General features: G+C 37.3%; 1 protein-coding gene across 1 annotated transcript in view; it reads right to left on the bottom strand.

Moving 5' to 3' along the window:
- GABRG3 (gamma-aminobutyric acid type A receptor subunit gamma3) overlaps positions 1-21,162 on the bottom strand; it is a 290,063-nt gene that overhangs the window by 112,082 nt on the left and 156,819 nt on the right. Inside the window, exons 4-5 of the mRNA XM_065741209.1 lie at positions 18,765-18,985; positions 17,629-17,711 (exon numbers count right to left, since the gene is read on the bottom strand). Coding sequence (XP_065597281.1) covers positions 17,629-17,711; positions 18,765-18,985 — 304 coding nt within the window. The remainder of the gene's footprint in view (positions 1-17,628; positions 17,712-18,764; positions 18,986-21,162) is intronic.

The raw sequence follows: 21,162 nt of genomic DNA, 5'->3' as shown, positions 1-21,162 counted from the left end.
CAGGAAAGAATAAATGGGTTAAAATCAGCTCATGCCCTTTATTAAATGGACTTTTTGTTAGTTGTTCAGCATTTATGTTGAGCTGAATCACATATGCACTTCTCCACCCCCTAAGCTGGTCTGGCTAGCTCAGGGAAACATTTTTCTCCACTAATTATCTATGGGAAGGCTGTTTACAAAATTACATCCTGCTGACACACTTGTACAGCCATGTATCCAAAACAAAGGTCATTTTCTAATCCTCTTTGTGTCAATATAACTTCAACTTGCTTTGTGATAATTGGTTTTCATTCCTTAAATCCTAACTTGAGCTCATCGCTCATTTCCTCTGAGCTTATTTCCATTGGAGGGGTTTACTAAATGATCACCCCTGAAAAGGTTGTCCTTGACAATCACTGAACATCTGTAAGCCCATCTGACATCCAGGACAGACTCTCATGGAACATGCCAAGCAGCTCTATGTAAAAGCTAAAATCTGCTTTCTAAACACCGAAGTTCAGATTTGTCTTGCTCACTTCGTTGAGGATTCTAACTGGCACTTCAGTCTCTCTGTCTTTGACTCTCTCATTCACCAAGCAGACTTTAATGCATTTGATCTTTTTTTTTTTTTATATGAAGTGCAACTTCTCCTCCTCACCCTCCTAGATTCTTTCCTGAAAGGCCTGTATCTATCCAATGCAGTGCTCCATATAAGCTGCTCCATCTCATCCCTGTAATCCCAATAAAATTACAGTGACCAAAATCATCACTTTTGCTCTCAAGAAGTATTGTTCTGGTACTTAAATTATTCTTCCTTAGCAATTTTCAAATGGTTGGACCTATAGTCAAGCCCCTGGATTTTTTCAGGCCACCACCAACCTTAAAATGTTTAATAGCAAATTTATAAATGTTGTTCCCATTGTGGTTTTACTTGAGCAGGGAGCTCAGCATCAGACAGCTGCTCCCCAGGTGGGACAGGGAAGGGAATCAGAAAGGCAAAATTATCTCATGGGTTGAGACACAGTTCACCAGGTTAAGCAAAAAGCTGTTCACACAAGCAAAGCAAAACAAGGAATACATCTGCTACTTCCCATTAGCAGACAATTGTTCAGCCACTCCCAGGACAGCAGGGTCCATCACATACAACAGCTTCTTGAGAAGACAAACATCATCACTGCAAATGTCCCCCCTTGCTCCTTCTTTCCCTCAGGTTTTATTGCTGAGCTTGACACCATATAGTATGGGATATCTCTTTGGTCAGTATAGGTCAACTGATTTGACTGTGTCCCCCTTCATCTACCTGCATACTTTCATTTCCCTGCTGGTGGAGCAGCAGCAGAAGTGGAAAAGTCCATGACCCTGTGCAAGCACTGCTCTACAACAACTAAAACACTGGTGTGTTATCACCACCACCTTCACCAAAAACCCATAATATAGGATCATACAAGCCTCTAAGAAGTAAACCAACTCTGTCCCAGCCAAGCCTTAATGAATTAGCCAAGCCTTAATGAACAGTTCCTTAATGAATAGGCCAGTAATTCATATCAAGTTATACAAGGGCTGTTCTGAAAGTAATGTCTCCTATTTGATTATGTTGGTCCATGATAACAGAGGTGGATGGATGTTAATGGTACAGCATTAGAGGTTGAACCTTCCTGGCAATATTCCATTGCATTTTGTTGCTGCGTGACAGACAGCAGCAAAGGGGCAGCCTGACACAATGGTTTCTGACAAGCAAGTGCATGTGAAGCAAAGGTGTGCATTTGAATTTCTCCAGGTGGAAAAAATGGCATCCATTGACATTCATTGACACTTTCTGAATGTTGATGAAGACCAAACAGTGAGCGTGAGCACAGTGAGGGAGTGGGTAGTATGTTTCAGCAGTAGTGACAGAGACAGTAAAGACAAGCCACATTCTGAACAGCCATGCAGAGCTGCCACACCATGAAACAAAGAGTATCTCAATCAGCTCATCTGTGCAGATCTGTGTTATTACAACCAGGAAACTCTGTATAGTACTGAATATCATCTTCAATACACTGGAAATGATGGTGGTAATATTTCAATATCATAACAGTTGCACAAGGTGGGTCCCACAAGTGCTAACACAGGAGCAGAAAGAACACTTCAAGTTTGTCAGGATCTACTGAACCAATACAAGACTTAAGGATCAAGTTTCTTGGATCACACTGTTACCTGTAACGAGATGTGGTGTCACCAAAATGAGCTACAGTCAAAATGGGAGTCCACAGAGTGGCAACAAGTGAATTCCCCATTGAAGAAAAAGTGCAAGACACAACCCTCAATGGGTAAAGTGATGTGTAAAATCCTTTGGGATAGGAAAGGGATGATTCTTCTGAATTTCCTGGAATTTGGACATACCATCAACTCTGACTACTACATAGAGATGCTGACTAAGCTGAAAGCTTCCAGAGTCAGACCAGAGAAGAAGAGAACCTTTCTCTTGCAATATGATAATGCCAAGCCCCATGCCAGTTTGAAGACCAGACCTACTGTATAGTCTGTATTCGAAGCCTTCTGATTTCTATGTGTTTGGACTGATGAAAGATGGACTGTGTAGGCAATATTATTCTAGCAGTGACACTTCTATAGCAGCTGTGAAGCAGTAAGTCACTTCTGCTGGTGCAGATTTTTACAAGTGTGGGATGCAAACTCTTGTTCATCATCGGTGGATGTAGCTGTGGTGGTGACTACACTGTAACATAGTGTCTTGTAGTCAATAATTTGCTCTATCAAGTAGTCTTCTTGTATTCTTCCTATCTGTTGTAGTTTCCATGAGAATAAATAAGAGGCATTCCTTTCAGAGTAACGTAAGTAAACGGGAATAACTTGGTAGTCTAGATATCATGTGGACAGATGAAATTGAGAGGAATCCTAGGCTGGGATAACAAAGAAATGTTAATTGTTTGATATGTTTTTCTTCTGACTAAAATACAGCACCCCTTTCCTAATAACAATAATACTCAATATATTAAGGAAATTAAAATAGCAAAATCAATTACTTAAGAAGCCCTATCCTTTTCTTTACTACCTATCTAGTTACATGCTATTTAAACAGTTGCTTGGTAGGTCTGCAATTCTACTTAAAGACTCCCATAAAGAACAAAACTATACACATTAATAGGCTGGTATTTTAAAATGAAATTTCCAAGTCTTGTAGCTGCAGACAGATCACTGAAAATAAGACTTACTGAGTACAAAAATCCTCTGGAATATGCCCTCTCATCTGATAATTTGGGCACTCTGGTTAACTTTATTGGATTTGGTGTTGGAAGGGCACAGCAAATGAATCAGTCAGTGCCTATAGCACTGAGCACTGTGAGCACTAGGTATTTGGTGACGCTCCTGCATGCATTAATGAATCAAGTAGCCTGGCTTTCAAAGATCTTTAGATCTCCTATGCCACACCACTAAAATGATATTCACAGTTCTAAACTTCCTCACAGCCATCTCTACGTCAATGAAGCACATGAATTTTGAGTTGGTTTGCAACATACAATGATACAGATATTTGTAGATGTCTTACATTATCAGAATACAACACAGCTGCCCAAACTAAAACACTGACTGCAATATATCATAATGTCATAAAACCATGACACATACACACTCAATGATGCAGCTAAGGTATAAATTTGCAACTGTAGTAAGTCTGATAGCTGCAAAATTGATGTTAAGTATGATACTGATTGCCTTAAGATCCACCAGGGCTGGAAATGAAAGACATAATCTATAGAGAGAATGCTTATTGAAAACAAATCAAAACAAAGCAACAACAAACAAAGAAAACCCCACAACCTTGAAAATAATGACACTTAATGGATTAGACAAATACTTTAAGATGAAAGTGATAAAACTGATTTGGAAATGCAGTCATTCATATATTTTGTCATCTACAGTATGAGTTCTTTCCAGAATTTCAAAAGGTTTTGTCTTTATAATTACTGAGAAGCATATGTCTATGCAAACATTAATTCAGTCTCGCATTCAGTTATCATCCAGAAATCCTATAGATGTAGATGTTCCAGTGAGAAATTTCTAACATGCTCTGTCTTCTTTATCTAAGAAACATCAAGAGAATGCTTTTAGTGTATTTTAGCACTTCCACTCCAAGTTCCAATCAAAATGAAGAAAAATAAGTCAAAAGTATATGATAAGAAAATAACAGGAAGGATAAGTGCTGAAGTTTTTTACTGAACAGCATAAGCTGGTCAGTTTATTTCAGTAGCTGTTTTGAACTGATTCTTATGAAATGGAATTTAGAAAAAAAGTTTAAACAAACTATGAATTCCGTGGAAGATTATTTTCTGTTTATGTTTAATCCCTGTACAGTACTGTAATTATACATTTCATTTCTTCTTTTATTTCATTTGTTTTTGTTTTAGTTTCCTTTCTATCTTCTCTTTGTACTTCCCAATTCTAGGCTTAATGTTACTGTGAATTCCTTATCCAAAACTTCACTCATAGATATTGGGTTTTCTACTTTTCTCTGGGTTTTGCTTTGTCTTCTATTTTCTGGACCCTTTCTTTCAAATACATGCATAGTTATCAATTTCCTCCTTTGTCAACATCTGTATCATGAGAAGTTTACGAAGTCTTTAAAATGTAATCTTTCTGGTTTTTTTCAGCTCTTCAGTTCTCCCTCTCTTACTGTAATTGCGCAGCTGAGTGTCACTTGAGATTTGCTGCTCCTATGTGGAGGCCATCCTGATCTTCCAAACAGAAAAGACTCTGTGAGGTTAACCCATATGGTTTCACATATGGATCTCCGACTCTCAGAGCCTTTCTGTTCCTAGCCAAAGAAGGAAGAAACTGGAGAGAACATTATTCCTTGTCAGCACTGATGGTGGGAATTCTGGCCAAAGCCAGTCAATGCAAGAATGCTCAGAAAGATTGGTAAGGTAGAGAGAAGAAATAGGCATGGATGAAAGCTATAAGATGAAGGTAAAAAAGCAGGGAGGGACAAGAGCAAAAGAGAAGAAAGAACTGGGTGGAGGGAATAAGGAAAAAATGGAGGAAAAAAAAGAAAAATAACGTGGAATGTAGAGACACCTAGAAAGTCCCAACAAAGTCATAGAATCACAGAATCATAGGTGTTGGAAGGGACCTCAAGAGATCATCTAGTCCAATCCCCCTGCCAAAGCAGGTTCCCTACACCAGGTCGCACAGGTAGGCGTCCAGGCGGGTCTTGAATATTTCCAGAGAAGGAGACTCCACAAACCCCCTTTGCAGCCTGTGCCAGTGCTCCATCACCCTCACCGTAAAGAAGTTCTTGCGCACATTCGTGCAGAACCTCCTGTGCTGCAGTTTCTGTCCGTTCCCCCTTGTCCTGTCTCCACACACTGCTGAAAAGAGTCTGGCCTAGCCACTTTGTCCCCCACACCTCAGATATTTATAAACCTGGATCAGATCCCCTCTCAGTCTTCTTTTCTCAAGGCTAAAGAGACCCAGTTCACTTAGCCTTTCTTCATAGGGGAGAAGTGATGAAAGGTGGAAGGTGATTCTGTGGGAACTGACTGGGCACCAAAGAGGAATACAAACATATCTCATACACTTGACCTGTGACCAGAAAAAAAAAAATCCACCTGAATTAATACCTAATTTGAGCAGAGGAAACAACTGCTGGAGTTGGTGTTAGTTGTTGTGTGAAAGCTGATAGACAATGGGTGAAAAAATGAGTAGTATGCCCAGGACTTTAAAGTCATTTCCTAGAATCTATACAGAGTGAAGGGAGACTTAGGAAATTTGAAGGGAATTCTATGACCTGCTTCACTTTTGAACATATTATTTAATTATATTAGTCTTGGAAGAATCCCTTTCTTTGATCAACAAAACTTTACAATTTGCAAATAATATACCAGTGATTTCTGGTATTGATAACCATCATACAGTTAAAATATACATGAACAACCTTACCATTTCTAGTAGGACATACACTCAGTCATCCAGAAAAACAAACTGATTATAGCAAGTTGTAACAATTTTCAATTTGTTTTCCCTTTTATTTGATTCCTTAAGAAAAATCAACACTGAAAATTGATTCCCTTTAAACTTTAACAGGGAAAGGTGGTTTTCAAAAATGTAGATTTATAACTTTAAATAAGAAAAAATTGCTTTATAAGGAAGATTTAATATTTTCAAATAAACCTTGTTTTGAATATGAAAAAGATGTATCATAAAGGATCACAGGTTGGAAAGTTTGGGAAGTCTCTTGCTCAATCTCCTGCTCAAGATAGGGCTGACGCTGAATTCAGATCAGGTGTTGCTTTGGTATATGCTGTTAAGGAAGACACAGTTCTGTTTGTGTAATGCATCACAGTGAACAGGATTATAAATAAACATACAACTGTCATTCAAATCACAGAAACAACTGAGTTTTCCTTATAAAACTCCCATACAAGTAATGAATAGTCTCAGCTTGTTTAACTTTTTAAATCTGATAGTAACACAGACCAGGATTTTGGCTGCCAATTCTGCTAAGCCTTGACATAATAAATACTGCTGCATTTTGCACATAAATCAATGGAAGACTGCAGTATAAATCCCCCAAACAACTTCGAGGTTTGTAAATTGCTGGGAACAGTCTTTTAACCTCTGTTCTGCAGTTTTGTATAGGTTGGACAAGAAAAGCTTTAAAGATTTCAAGTCTGAATTTTGGGGAAATGTGCTGAGGACAAAAACAAAGGAAAAACTATGTTATGAATCACTGGGTATTTCAGTTTCTTTTTAATCAGAAGACATTTATCCTAGAGCTTGTGGCTGCCTTCTCTGGGTGCCAGAGGCAAATAATGTTATTTTATTGAAATGTTGATTTTTAGACAACTGCTGTGAACAAATACACCATTCAGATCACAAAGTTCTCTTCTGTTGTAAATCATTGCTGCCAGACAAATTTCTCCATGTTCATGTGATCCAGTAGCTTCATTTGAAGTCAATCAATACAGGAAGAAAACACCTGTAAGGTACAAACGTACTTCTTGCTACTTCGTTTTCTTATTAACTTGAAAAGGTCAAGCTTACTGACTGTTTGCCCCAAACATTTCCCATTCTTTTTTTGAATGAGGTGCCATTTCTGTTTCATTTCAGACATGCATAAGAAGCACTGTAAGTGCAAAATAGCTAGTATATTCCCATTTGGTCTTATATTTTGAAATAAATCACTCATATATTTTTTACATAAAATGTTCTGCAGTGGAAAAATCAGAATTAGCAATGATTCAAAAACTGTAAAATAGCCAGCATGTGATCTGGTGACTTACAAGCAAAATTAAAAAAGTAAACTGAAAATCTCTGCTGTCTTTTTCAGAAAAGATCTGAATTTAAGCATCACTCATTCAGTATTAAGGTTTCAGGATGTCACAGAGTGGATACTTCTTTCTATCAAGGACCAAATGTTTTTAAATGTTTCAAGAAGTTAAAATATATATTCCTCAAAAAGAAAAGTTTATCACAAGAGTAACCCTTTCCCAAAGGGAAAAAAAACTAACAGTCCTCTATGAAAATTCCTCCTAAGCTCTGACATTCAGTCTTCATCAGTTCAAACAACAGTAGTAATTCTGACTATACCATGGCAACCCATCAAGACTATAATCTCAAATTTTTTTAAGGTTTCACTATATGAAATGTGCTTTTAAATGTCACATCAGTTAATATAAAGGGAAGGAACACCTGATTGTCTCAAGTCCACAAGTGAATATTTACTTCATAGTATCTTAAGAAAAGCTAAAGTGCCAGTTTGTGTGCCAGAGGATTTGCAACAGGATTTGTTCCTTATTTTGACTCATTCCGTTTTATTCCAAGCAGAGTAGCTGAGTACCTGCCAGTAATGAAAAGATTGAAAGCTATCACTTACCTGTTTTCTCATCCTCTCTTATTCATTCCTGTGAGAGAGATTAAGAGATTCTTTCTATAGGTTGTTGTTCTTATGTCACCTACTTTTTCTGAAGACTAAGCTGAAGCAGATGGTGAGATCAGGATGAATGTTCTTTTCTAAGATGTTCATCCACAGACTAGCTTCACACATATATGATTTTCTTCTGTTTCAGTGAAGTCATACTTTCAATTAGGAATTTAGAAGGCTTTAAGGTATCATGTGATATAGTGTAGAATGCCTCCAACTATGGTATTCAGGCAGAAACTTCGCTCATCTTTTCTTTGTATGACAGGTGTATAATAGCTCTGACATGGTTTTCTAGTAACCTGTATTGCTAATGATGGAAATAGAAAGATATTGATGTGGGCACCTAAACACTGTGAATTTCGATTCATTTCACTTCTTGATAATCAGATTTATTTTAATGAGGCTCTTAAGTTTCTCACTGATGGTAGATTTCCAAAGAATCTGAGATGTCCAATCAGGCTGCCAGAGTGAAAAGAATAGACATTAACTGGGATCTTCCCAAACTCAAGCACTCTGAAGTGAATAAGAAAAGGTGCACACATTAATCTAGATCATCAGTGCTCACCGAAAGACAACGATGCAAGTGCAACAAAAACAACAGATGAAAGGAAAGTCTGCTTATAGTTACATAGCAGCTGGTGGAGCTAGGAGAATTTCTGAACTCTTAGATGCAAATGTACACCTTTAGACACCTCTTAACTCCCACCAGACCGTAAGAAATTCACAAACTAGCCCTCTCCATAGCGATTTGGTTTCTCTAGGAAAGAAACTGATATAGAAGACAGTGGAATGGATCATCAGTGTTTTCTGCAAAAGCTCTCTGATTTGGCCAGTTGCCCCAGAAAAGCACATACTTTTCATCCAGTCTACATGCCTTCACATGCATTCTTTCTTATAAGTAGTGCAAAGGTATTATGAGAAAGTCAACAGTTCCTGAGCTATAACAGAACAGTGGGAAACCTGCCAAATCTCTGCATAAAAAAGTAATAAATTTATAAGATTCATGACAAATTCAAAACTTAAATCATAAAAATTTCCATTATTCTCTATAACTACCTGAAGGGAGTTTGTAGTGAGCTGGGGGTCAGCCTCTTCTCTTGTGTAACTAGTGATAGGATGAGAGGGAACGGCTTTAAGTTGAGCCAGGAGAAATTCAGACTGGATGTTAGTAAATACTTCTCCAAACAAGTGGTCAGGCACTGGAATGGCTGCCCAGAGTCATCAACCCTGGAGGTATTCAAGGAACATTTAGACACTGTACTGAGGAGCATGGTTTAGTGAGAATCATTGGTGATAGGTGGACAGTTGGATTGGATGATCTTTTCCAACCTTGGTGATTCTATGATTGTATAAGTAATCTCTGTATTTAGCTCAAAAGTACTCAAAAGTACAGCATTTCATTAAAAATCAGAAGAATTGATCAAAAATCTAAATCATTTAGGAGAACATAAAAATATTTTAAAATGAAGTTAAAAAGAAATGTGATGTCTCAGTTGGTGTTATAGCTTTCTCCCACCTACATCTTATTTATTGTTTCCCTATCTGAATGGTTCTTTCTTGGTGAGAAACATAACCCCAATATATTACCCAACTATGAAAAAGACTGAAGTTCTATAATCTGTTTTGTAGCATGCCCCGTTACATAAAGTTAATTGCTTTCTAAGGAGACAGACGTGCCCTTCATAGCAAGAGATCCAGACAGACAGACCTCAGCAACATCCTTCTAATGGGAGCAGATACAAATGACATTTCCCGTTTTGTCCTCTAGCACTAATAACAAAACCACTTTAAAGCTGCACTTCTGCATTAATTCCTTCTCTTTCTTAGCTCTGTGGACCCTGGTGATAGATTTTTGCTTTTTCTGTTAATTTTGAAGAAGCAGAAGCAATAAACAAGAAAAGGGAGGGCCTTTTCTTTTAATAGTTTCATGTTTTCAGGCTTCTTTGTTTTGCCAGGCTGTGTTAAAGGTAAACAGAACTGACAATAATGGTAGAGATAGTGATAGGAGGATGGTTGGACTAGATGATCTTATAGGTCCTTTCCAACCTTATGAACTTATGAACTTATGAACTTATGAATAACTACTGCAGTGAAGACTTGATGTTTTCATTCTGTTTATTGAATCCACTATAGACTCTAGTAACCCCATTATCATTAGTCCATCAAACCTATTGAAAGTAAAACCACTGACTGGATTCTAGCTAAATGTATCTAATCTGAGAGTCGATAGTACCTACTTTTTGTTAAACCATAGTGATGTAGGTGAAAGTTATCTGGCTGAACCCATCCTGATCTCTCCTTCTCCTTTCTCACCTCCTCAATGATTTTGCATGGTATCTGTCCTCCTAACACTTGTGCAGTACTTCTTGGCTCTCAAAGTACCAAATGGCTTCCCCTAGAAACAATTCTGTAATAGTTCTTTTTTTACCTTACAAACACAAGCGAACAGTTCTTGCCATTTGGAGATGCATCACTATGACCTTCAGTATGGACCCTGAAGTGTCCCCAGAAGATAACAATGCAACCAATTAACAAAAAAATCCATTCATTATAATAACTGAAGTAAATAGAAAATTATTTACTTTTCAATTTCTACAAAAAATACACTACATATTCTACTAGGCACCCCAAATAACTTCAGCCTTCTGGGTGTGCTTCTAAGCTCATCTCTTGCATTTGCAAATGTGAAGGAGAAGGAAGAAGGTAAATATTGCAGACAGATATGATTTTTTAGGGCTTTTTTTAGGGCTTTTTTAGGGCTTTTTTTAAGTTGCCTGTTGGTGGGTTACCTTGACTTGCACTTTCATGTTTTATTTTTTGAAGTGAATTTCAGCTACATGAGTGCAGTTTACAAGGCGGTTATATCAGCATTTGTAAAAATCTAACACTGCAGAATGAAAGAATTTCAAATGAGCATATAAGGTAATACCTGTGCACACAGAAAGAATTATGCACCTTGTAAGGTGCCTTGCAAAGTTTCTTCAAAGATCAAAACTTGTCCGTAACCCAAACAAGAATGGACTAGGCACAGCATCACTGGGAGTTTGGGCTCTTCTCATTATTGATCCATTTCTGACTACTGCCTGTAAGAGCAACACCATGCTAGCCATTCAGTTTGCATCTTCATGTTGAAATAAAAGCCTCCACAAAGGAGCAATTTTATCTTGCTTACAGAAAATTCTTTACTTACAGAAGGCATTGCTACGACTCTGTAACTGAGACAGATCAGACCTCTATTCTAGAATGTTCTCACACTGCTCTCATCATCCTGTGATGCAACCACTTCTTACAAATTGCCAAAAAGTGTCATTCTTTCTTATGTAAAAAAATATGATGCAAGGGAATGTGACAGCTTTCCAATGTTCTGCATACTTTACAGAGATTATCACTCTACATATAAAGTTACAAATGTAGGGTTGCTAGGAGTTCTCTCCATACAGATCATATTCATTTGCAAAGCAGATACCACACTCATAAACAAGCAAATAAGAATAATATAAATATGTAGAATATAATAGGTGTAGTATTTTATTTTCAGATGATAGATATTTTCTCTCTTGTGAAACTTTTCTTGCATTTGTATCACACTATTTGCATCACTTCTTTTGTGCATTTGTATCACCCTACCAATTTTTTTTCTGGAACAAAATGGAAGAAAGATCACACTGGCACACAAAAAGATGCTTAAAAGGATTTTGACTTCAAGTAAATAAGGAATATAATAAAAAATAATTGGAATTAACAATAACTGTCACATGACAGAGACTCCAGTGTCTTCACTGATGCATTCAGTTGTCAGACACACAGCCACCTGCCTTGCTTCAGATATTTTATCTTATTTTCTCCTGACACTGTAAATATAACATAGTCAGCTATCTCTGTTTTTGCAAAAAATTGGTCACTGGCAGTGTTTGTCTTTTATATACTTGCTTCAGTACTGATTTAAAATAAAAACAGACACAAACAAAAAACAATACACAGAAAAAAGAAGAAAAAAAGAAAAAAGAAACCAACATGAATGAGAACAAGAGAAAAACATACAATCCACTATTTCTTATTAATAAAAATTCAGAGAAAGAAGACCAGATGCTTTGGGAAGATACACTGCAACTGGGATTTCAATGACATGCAGTTTCCTTGTTAAAAGGTAAGTCAGAGCTGGGCATCCCAGAAGAGCAATATATGAATTACCACTTGCCACCAACTCTCCTTGATCAAGCCACCAACTCTCATCTATGAGGCATTGGACATCCCTCACGTTCAGGGAAGTTTCACTGCCTTTTCTGTTAAATAGATATTGTGTGTGCACTAGTGGCCAAATACAGAACTACTATCAGATTGTTATAATACACTTGTGCTACAACATATTGTATAAACTTGGAGTCAGTGTAGGAATATTCAGATGTGAATGTTTAGATATACCTCTGATATACCTCATACAATGAGACTGAAGAATAAAAGAAAGATTACCGTCACGCTGATACTTATGATACACACTTGTTTGACATGAATCTACCATAAATTAGATTTATAAAGTGTAACTTTACAGTAAATGTACTCACAACAAGAAAAATTTGGCCAATTTCATAGATGTATAGTACATCCAATTGGAGAAATTAGATGAAAATTAGTAGAACTTCCAATTAAAATATCTCACAAAATTTTATGAATTGATTGATAATGCTTGACTAGGAGGTGGACGCTCATAAAATCTAGAAGATTTTTAATGCAGTGCCTATTATGCCTTAAGAAATATATTGAATTGTCTTAGAAGAGAAAAAATTGCAACAGCTAAAATATGCTTGTCACAAAACCTGAATCAAGAATTCCACTGATGGTCCATGATCTGGGTCAGCCCATTACAGAGAGCACAGATGGGAACTTCACTTTTGGTTTAAAGCTCTTTCTGCACACTGCAAGCCCTTCCCAGAATCTTTAATGCTACTACCCTAGAGATGTGAACATTAAGCTGTGTTCCTTCTGGCCTGTTCTTAGTCAGGAGGAAAATTCTGCCTTCAGATTTTGTTAATGATACTGATAACCCATGAGATGAAACAAAGCATAGCTTATACCACAAGCCAACATCTGATTTTCTAGGCTAGGAGGAATAATAAAGAAACATATTAGAAGTGGTGATGACAGCCAGTTCTTCTGTCAGATTAATAACATGAGGCTCAAAGTATTTACTGATCATCTAAATAGCATATCCATAAAGATTTCATGTTCAAAGGGGTAGCATTTAGTTGAATCGTGTTTTTATTTGGGAGACAGGGATCATTTTTTTTCAAGGACCATGTTAGGTTTTTTTTGCTGCAATATTTTACATGCTTTTGTAAACCACTTGAAGAAAATTCTTGAACTTTCAGAAGACTAAAGGTACATGCTTTAAGGCCTGACTGAGAAACCAAACCATCTGTAGCTAGCAAATTTATTTCCCCTTATGAACATTTGTGTGCATGTTCTGGTGTTCGCAGTAGGAATGGCATTCCAGGGATGCCCACCTTTTCCTGCCTGGCACCAGTTCTCCAATAATGGTCAACTCAGGAGCTGCAGAAATTCTCACTTGGAAAAAGATAAATTTTGCTACAATAGCACCAATTCCATTGCCTAAATATGAGGTGCTTTTCAATACAAACAGTAGTGTCAGAAGAGCAGCAAGAAAAAAAAAAGTAACAAAACCCCATTAACTACATCAGTTTGATTATTTCTATGCTTGCATCTTGTACTGCAGCTCAGTATAACTGCATCAGGTGCAGCTGTCATATTCTGTATTCTGAAGGAGTGTCAAGAATCTAGGACAATCTTGAGCACATGGATGGGGAGAAAAGGTGAAGGTTTGTTGCTGGGCTGAAAAACAACAGCCTCAAACAATTGTTGCACATATGTGAGTGGAAACATACTCATACTATGAGCATGTTTCTATGAGCAATTCCAGAACATCCAACAGTCCCAACAATTGCTGATAAATCAAAATCATAGATGCCAACTGTGTACTGGTTGTATTGCAACTCTAATGGAAAAGATTTCCTTTCAATAACGGCCATACAGTATGGGAGGCCCTTGTGAATTTGGAGTTGCTAATGAATAGACAGTAGTCCTCTTAGCAAACAACTCCTCAGGTTTCCTTCAGCCTAGTATTTAACCTGAAATAAACTAATTCCCTCAGAACAACAACAAAATAGAAGTCATTAATACACAGTCATCTCTTTATGCTCAGTAAATACCAGTGCTTCTAATGATTTGCCCAAGCAGTTTTGAATCTTCATAAAATTTTAGTATCTGTGCTATCGTATGGCAAGAGTTCCACAATGAATTACACTTCCAATTTCCAGCCTGAATTTTGCTTCTTATGTATTATTTGTTTATTCTTGCACTTTGCCCTTCAGAGAGAATACCTCTTCTCCCTTATCAGTGTTTATATGAATCTTAACTACTTTAATAAACAACCTTTTTTTCTGGCAGAATACTGAAATTAGGCTATTTACACAATGCCCAGTCAGTGCTGAATATAGATAACTAGGACAGTATAATAAGATTCTTGAGTATCCAAAGTAGTACAGCAGTCTCCCTCAGCTCAGAAAGATAAATCAACCCAAGTTGAGAACCACTCTGATAGAACATTTTTAAGCAGTAGTAGCTAGAGCACCTAGAGCCAAAGCTATCATGTTTGCTACACTGGTATCAAGCCATACTATTGATTTTTAATTCCCATTCTCAAAGACACACATATTTATAACATGCACTGGTACTGATGCCAGTGTTACAGCATCTCTGTACTATGAAAACCTGCTTGCCATGTAGCTGTTCATATCAGTCCAGCACACAGACTGTGAAAGAGCTGTGATGCTGCTCTGCATAACACTGCTGCATGCATCTACAAAAGGACTGCAGTGACATACTCACCTAACTTGTATCTGAATAGGCCAGGTGATTTATCTCATTGTCTGATGTGAAACGTACAAAACTGTCATGTGAGAAAGTTTTCAAACTGTTTCAAAACTTTCTTATTCCTGTAAGCAAAAAGATCAGAGTGCTCCAGGAATGGCTCATGAACAAGACTGGTCAAGTCAGCTGTTACTGTGAAGACGCTCTCCACATTAGTCTCTGTCCCAGTGGTGTTCCTTATAAGGTGGTATTCCTTAACTGTGGCCAAAAGCACACATTTGAAAATCACTTCAGAGTAGGTTAACAAGCATGTTCTAAACCACCCAATTTCACAAGATTTTGAATGGGAAGGGGTTAGATTTTGCTAAGTCCTGGCAGCACACTGAGACGGTCTCTTCTTTATAAACTGTTTTTGTCTTATTCATCATGGTAAATAGATTAAGTAGTGCTCAGTACTCCCACCTAAGGAATATCAGCTGTCCACAGAGAAACGTGAGAGTTAAGGACTGAATTATCTGGCACAAGAAGAAACTTTAGTTTTCTGCATTTCTGAACTATCAAGGGAAATGTGCATAAAAATAAAAAATAAAAATAAAAAAAATCAGATGTTAAACTTGTTTTTGTTTGTGTAGAGATGCAGGAAGTATTTTCTAAAACTTTTTTGTGCTTACCTACAGTGGAAATTGCAAAGATTTGCCCATGTGAAGGAAAAAGAACAAAAGAGATGCAGGAAAAAGTAGCGCTATGCACCATTTCTATCTTATCCAAGGACATATGTCTTGGAATCCATAATAAACTTATGCCCTCAGAAACTTGACAGAGCGGGCAGTAATAAATCATTCAGGCACTCACTCAGTCACTCACTTCAGAAGTCCTACTGCATGCCACGTGTCTTTGCTATGAATGTACATAACACTAAAAATACAACAGTTTTAAAGGGAAAAAACCTCAATTAGACTGGAGATGTCCTACAACAATAGCAGTGCCAAACTAGTTCAAGGAAAGGAACAAAACTTAGCACAACCTTAAAAAAAGATAAACTTTTGTTATTAACATGACCAAAAGGTTGAGAAAACTATAAGATATTATTTTTATATACCTCCATGAGTTATTCCATCTGTAAAAAAATTATGCACATATAACAAACTGAGAGACATTTGGATTCTGCTTGATCCTACGTAATCTCCATCTCCTACATGGTAACACATGTATGTTTTCAGGGGTAGTAGGGCTCTGAGCTACCAGATCTATAGGAAGAACCTCTTCAAATTGGGAAGTGATTCAAAACTGCCATGGAGCTGAGCTTTCTGAAGCTGGCACTCATACTCCATCTCCTTAAATAAAAAGCATGGAGCAGAGCTTACTAGCATTCAGTACTGTCTAGCTATTAATGGAGGCCTGAAGAGAGTTCCTTCCCTATTAGAGTCCACCTTCTTTGGATATTGCTAACACAAGACCTATCAAATTTATGTGGTAAATTTAATTAGTATCTCTGTACTGGGACTCCTGTGCCAGTACTGCAAGAAATTGGCAGAAGTTTGGCACAATGCAAGAGCAATTTTATGCAGTAGCTAAGCATAGCCGAGGTATGCATAGTTCAGTGACAAATGTTCATTAGCAGGAAGGCTCATTCAGGAGGTATTTGCCCCCTGCCCAGTTGAGTGTGCATATATTCCACACATCCAAACTAAGTACACAACTGTGTATTTTTAACCAGGCTCACTTATCTGTGGAGATCATGAAAACCAGCAGAACAGTGATAATGGATTTGGGGAAAGATGATGTTTACATTGGCAGATTTACTGTAAATGTTTTCTTTGGGAAAAACAGGAATACATCCCAGATCAGCTGAAATTCAGATCCAGCTGCTAACTGAGGGTCACTGTTTGCATATTATTTATACAAAGAAATTGACATGTTTCTTTCAGAGCAGTATATCTATCATAAAGACATTAGGCAGTACTATTCTTCTATTGCTGTTCAAGAGACAGCAGAAAGAATACTTTTTTTATAAACAGAAAGACAATACACTTCCATTCATTTCTGGAGAGCACAGATCCTGAAACCTGAAGTTTACCAAAGGAAAAAAAAAACTTTAGTGGAGACCCTTTAAAGATGTTTATAAAACATTTGTATTAACTTTGGATTACAAAACTGAAGGAGTATCTTTGAACTCTTGAGTTTCTTCAAATGAATCAGCATGGAAAGAATTTCATCTCACAGAAATATCAGGTCTCAAGATAAACTCACTTGACCTTAGTTTTCCATCCATTTCAATAATGTATTTGCTTTGTTCATTATTTGAGTTTAAAATATACCAGCACTATACACAATACAACATTGGGACTAAAGGACATGCTAAGCAACAAAAGTGAAATGAGATTTACACTATCTACACCTCTTAATTTAGGTTATGAAATAGAGGCATTACCATGATAGTTGCTATAAACTCTGACATTCAGAACACACTGAGCTGGTCCCCAGGCTGTGCACTTCCACAAGAAAACTGTAGTTTGTCTTCTCATTCACATGCCACATGATTTTATAGCTTAACATAGCAATGACTGGCATGAATATCTGCTCTTGTTGAAAGTATGACTGTAAGATCAACTGATTAAGACTAATTCTTGCAAAGAATAACAGAGTAAATCCATAGAAAACTTCACAGCATAAATCTCTCTACCAGGAATGCTAGAGGAAAAAAAATCTTCTGAGCATTTATGCAAACCTAAGCTTCCTGTACCTGTTGCAGAATAGTAGAAAAAGCTGTCAGATATCAAAAATAATCTCATGCCTCTATATGCTGCTCACGAATATCAATGAAGTGTTAAAACAGTACTTACAGCTCGAGAATATCAGTGGACATGAGTGTTCATCCATCGGGAAATTATGTAGCTGCAGTTGGCACTCAGCATTGATGGTAAGCCTGTAGAGAAGTCAAGTGTCTGTCACTGTACCTCACCAGCATGAACAGAGGAGGAGGCTGAGTAGCCTTAGGTGGTCATGCAAGAGCTTTGATATCTGTAAGGCCTGAAGAGCTAAAATGCAGACCATTCACCTCCTTAGGTTGAATCCAAAACAACAATAACTATCGAAAAACATAAATAATTTCAAAAATGTAAATAAGAGTTTTCTGATTTAAAGAAATCTACGCAAATGTTTTTGCCATGCTGATTCTGTGTTGTCACTGAAGTCAGACAAAGTCTTTGTTTCTTAATTACAGAGTGATCAATGATATAAGGATTTCTCACATTAAAAAATGCCCAATCTGATAATCCATTTGGTCAAATATTCATTTTTTAAGCTGATTTAGGGAAATTCTGCAGCTGATACGACAGATAGCTTTTTACATAAGTATGCAAGTCTAACAAACATTAAGGAGACACAATTTGCTCTGAAGAACTGAAATAAGACTAAAGAAAAAAAAAAAAAAAAAAAAAAAACCAAAAGAGGAGTTTAGAGTTGTCAACAGAAATAAGCAAGAGTTCTGTCAACCATGGACCAAGCCTGTGAAGGGAAAGGCACTAAAAATGTCAGTAGCATTTCCAATTGCTTAATTTATTTACTACTGTTTCTGAATGACTTGCTATTGGAGCCCAACTGCAATCTCAAGTATAACCAGAATATGCTGAGAACAATCAGTGCAGAAAATATACCGTGAAAGCCATGTTTCTGAAAAACTGCCCAGTGGAGTTTGGCTTATGGTAGAACTCCCTTCTGAGTAATACTTCTCTACAATAAATAAACATATCTTGATTTCCACAGGCTCTTTTTATGCAAATGTATACATTATTTCTAATACCATGTAGTTGATGGTATTATAAAGATAAGAAAAATTCTAAAAGTTTTTCCTCCAGCAATTCACCCTTTGATTAGATGTGACAGACTATCTTTCAGTGTGACTTATTTGAAGAATCAAGTACTGACGTTAGCGTGAATCTAGAAATGCAAAAGTGCAAGAAGCACTCTGAATGCTCACCTGAGGGTGTACAGGATCTTGCCGTCATTCCATATCCGGAGAAGCTGGTTTGGGGTGGTAATCCAGTGTGCTTCTGCAGTCTTGGAGTTTCGAAATATTGTGTCTGGGATCCAGATCAAACCAACCATGTTGCTGTTCAGAGTCAGTATTTTCATGGTGCTGTTGAAGCGAAGACGGCTGTCTGTCCACGTCTGAGCAAAAAATATATCAATTTGATATTCCTGCAATGAAAGCATGATATGCAAATTGAAATCAGTTCCATACATCTCACTACATTTGGTCTTTGATAAGGTTTATCTGGATGTGAAGCAGGGTACATTCCAGCTGATGGACTTGTGTTTTCTTTTTTTGTGTGTGGTTTTTTTTTGCCCGAATTAATTTATTTATTCTTAATAATTTTTTTCTCTAGTTACACTACCACATTCTTTTCCAATATCTCTGAAAAGACACATCTGCAATATACTATTTGTAGAGACATCTCTGTCAGAGGTCAGAATGATGAAAGGTGTGAAAAATGTACAACAGAGATAAGCTAGGAAATGGCAAGTTCCCCTGATCTTTGCAACACGTTTGTTTGTTTTGTAGGCAAATTCAATAAATTTATAATTCTCTTTGTTCCCAACTCATAAGCAACACTTTTACAGCAGAACTGAAAACTGTGCTTCATTAAAGACACCTCATGTGCTTCAAGTTCAAAGATCTGTGCAGTCACTAACTTTCTGCCCTGAGTATGCGTCTACATTAATCTCATCCTTCCTTTCACTCCATGCTCCCCGTTTTGTTACTATAAGTAAGCACACCAGATAGAACAATGCAGAAATTAAAATACACACAGATCCACAGACAAAGCTATATAGATGAACGCAGAAGCACCCTGATGTATGTATTTAATACCCCATAGAATTAGCTGTGTTAAAAGAGCATTTGGACCATGATCTCTGGTGATATGAAGCCAGGAAAGCTCATGTTTGCATTTGCCTGACTCATGATCCTTGTCCCGCTTCCAGATAGTTCTACTTCTGAATCCTGTGGAAACATCTAGTCACACCATAAAAGACCCTCTCTGCGTTGCAACTGCATCGACAGCGGGGATGGCATTTACTCAAAGGACACAAAGTGTGTGCTCTGCCATGCAGACAAATCCAGGGCTGAGTACATCAGGGGAAGCAAACTCCTTAGGTCACCTGGTACATGCACTTTTGGTAGAGCAAAACAAAGGGGAATTTAGGCTCTCTAGTATGTCTGATCACTCCAGACTTGTTTTTATTGCATTTTCATTTCTCTCTTCCCAGGTTTCTCATTTAATAGGGAATGTGTAATAAATGCTACTACACCAACAGTATTCTACATTATTTATAGACAGAAGAACCTGTAGTCTGAACTGAGGACAGCATTTTTGCTAAAAGCATCTGGTTCCCCTGCTCTATTAAATTTTTGGCAGGCCATCCTTCCAGAGCTGATGCTGTAACACCAGGAAACCTACTTCACTGACACTGTAATCCTGGTCCTAAACACGCTGGGGGCCTCTCATCTCTAAATGGCAAATGATCAATAGCTGAAGAAGTGGTGCTAGCATGTATCCATAGATCACCTTAGGAATTAAAGCCAAGGATCCAAGGAATTAAGGACCGGTTTTGTTTGTAGCATATCTCACTGCTGTTTTTCAGTGCATTAGCTTTATTTTCTCACAAAAGCTGACAGATTTAAATCTGAAGAGACTCTTCTTTCATTTCTATGAGAACAAAGTTGCATATCTTCACACACTTAAAGGATGCAATATACTATATACAGTACATCTTTATTGGTACCCAGGGTGCTGATCTTCTTTTATTACACTGAACTCTCCATCATTTTATCCTTGAAAGACCAGTAACGAGAGTTACTTCGACACGCTCAGCTTCTACAGAAAGGCATATGCCAGACATATCTATGGATTTCTCCAAATGCTGAGTGAGCAGAACTGCTTTTTTTAGCTCACGTGTGGAAATCAATATTTATAGAATCAAACATCATTTATATACAGCTGGCTAATGATGGTGCTGTCTTTTCACAGGACAAGCTTTTGCATAATATTCATATTTGAGGTTATTTTATATGAATGCTTTATTTTGACTGTCAAATGTTTACTAAATATAGAAGAAGCCATAATTCCCTTCTGGTAAATTGTGCATACTTAATAGTATTTAGAATTTTCGGATTTAGGATATTTAAAATTTCATTCCCTCTGAAGGAAAGAAAGCCCCTGAGAAGAGCCCAGAGAAGGTACTGCAGCTAGATCTGGTCCGAGCACATTGGGCATCAGAAGCAGTGCAGGTACTTCCATCCCAGCACACTACTCAGTCTGAGAAACAGATCCGGTTAGGCTAGAAGAAGGGCTGTTGTAACACTACTGTTCAGC

The sequence above is a fragment of the Cyrtonyx montezumae genome, unplaced genomic scaffold (genome assembly GCF_038088225.1).
Source record: "Cyrtonyx montezumae isolate F1298 unplaced genomic scaffold, pur_monq_1.0 scaffold_3, whole genome shotgun sequence".
In the NCBI taxonomy this organism is placed as follows: Eukaryota; Metazoa; Chordata; class Aves; order Galliformes; family Odontophoridae; genus Cyrtonyx; species Cyrtonyx montezumae.
The sequence above is the reverse complement of the archived record's forward strand: the minus strand, read 5'-3'. Positions and strand labels throughout refer to the sequence as shown.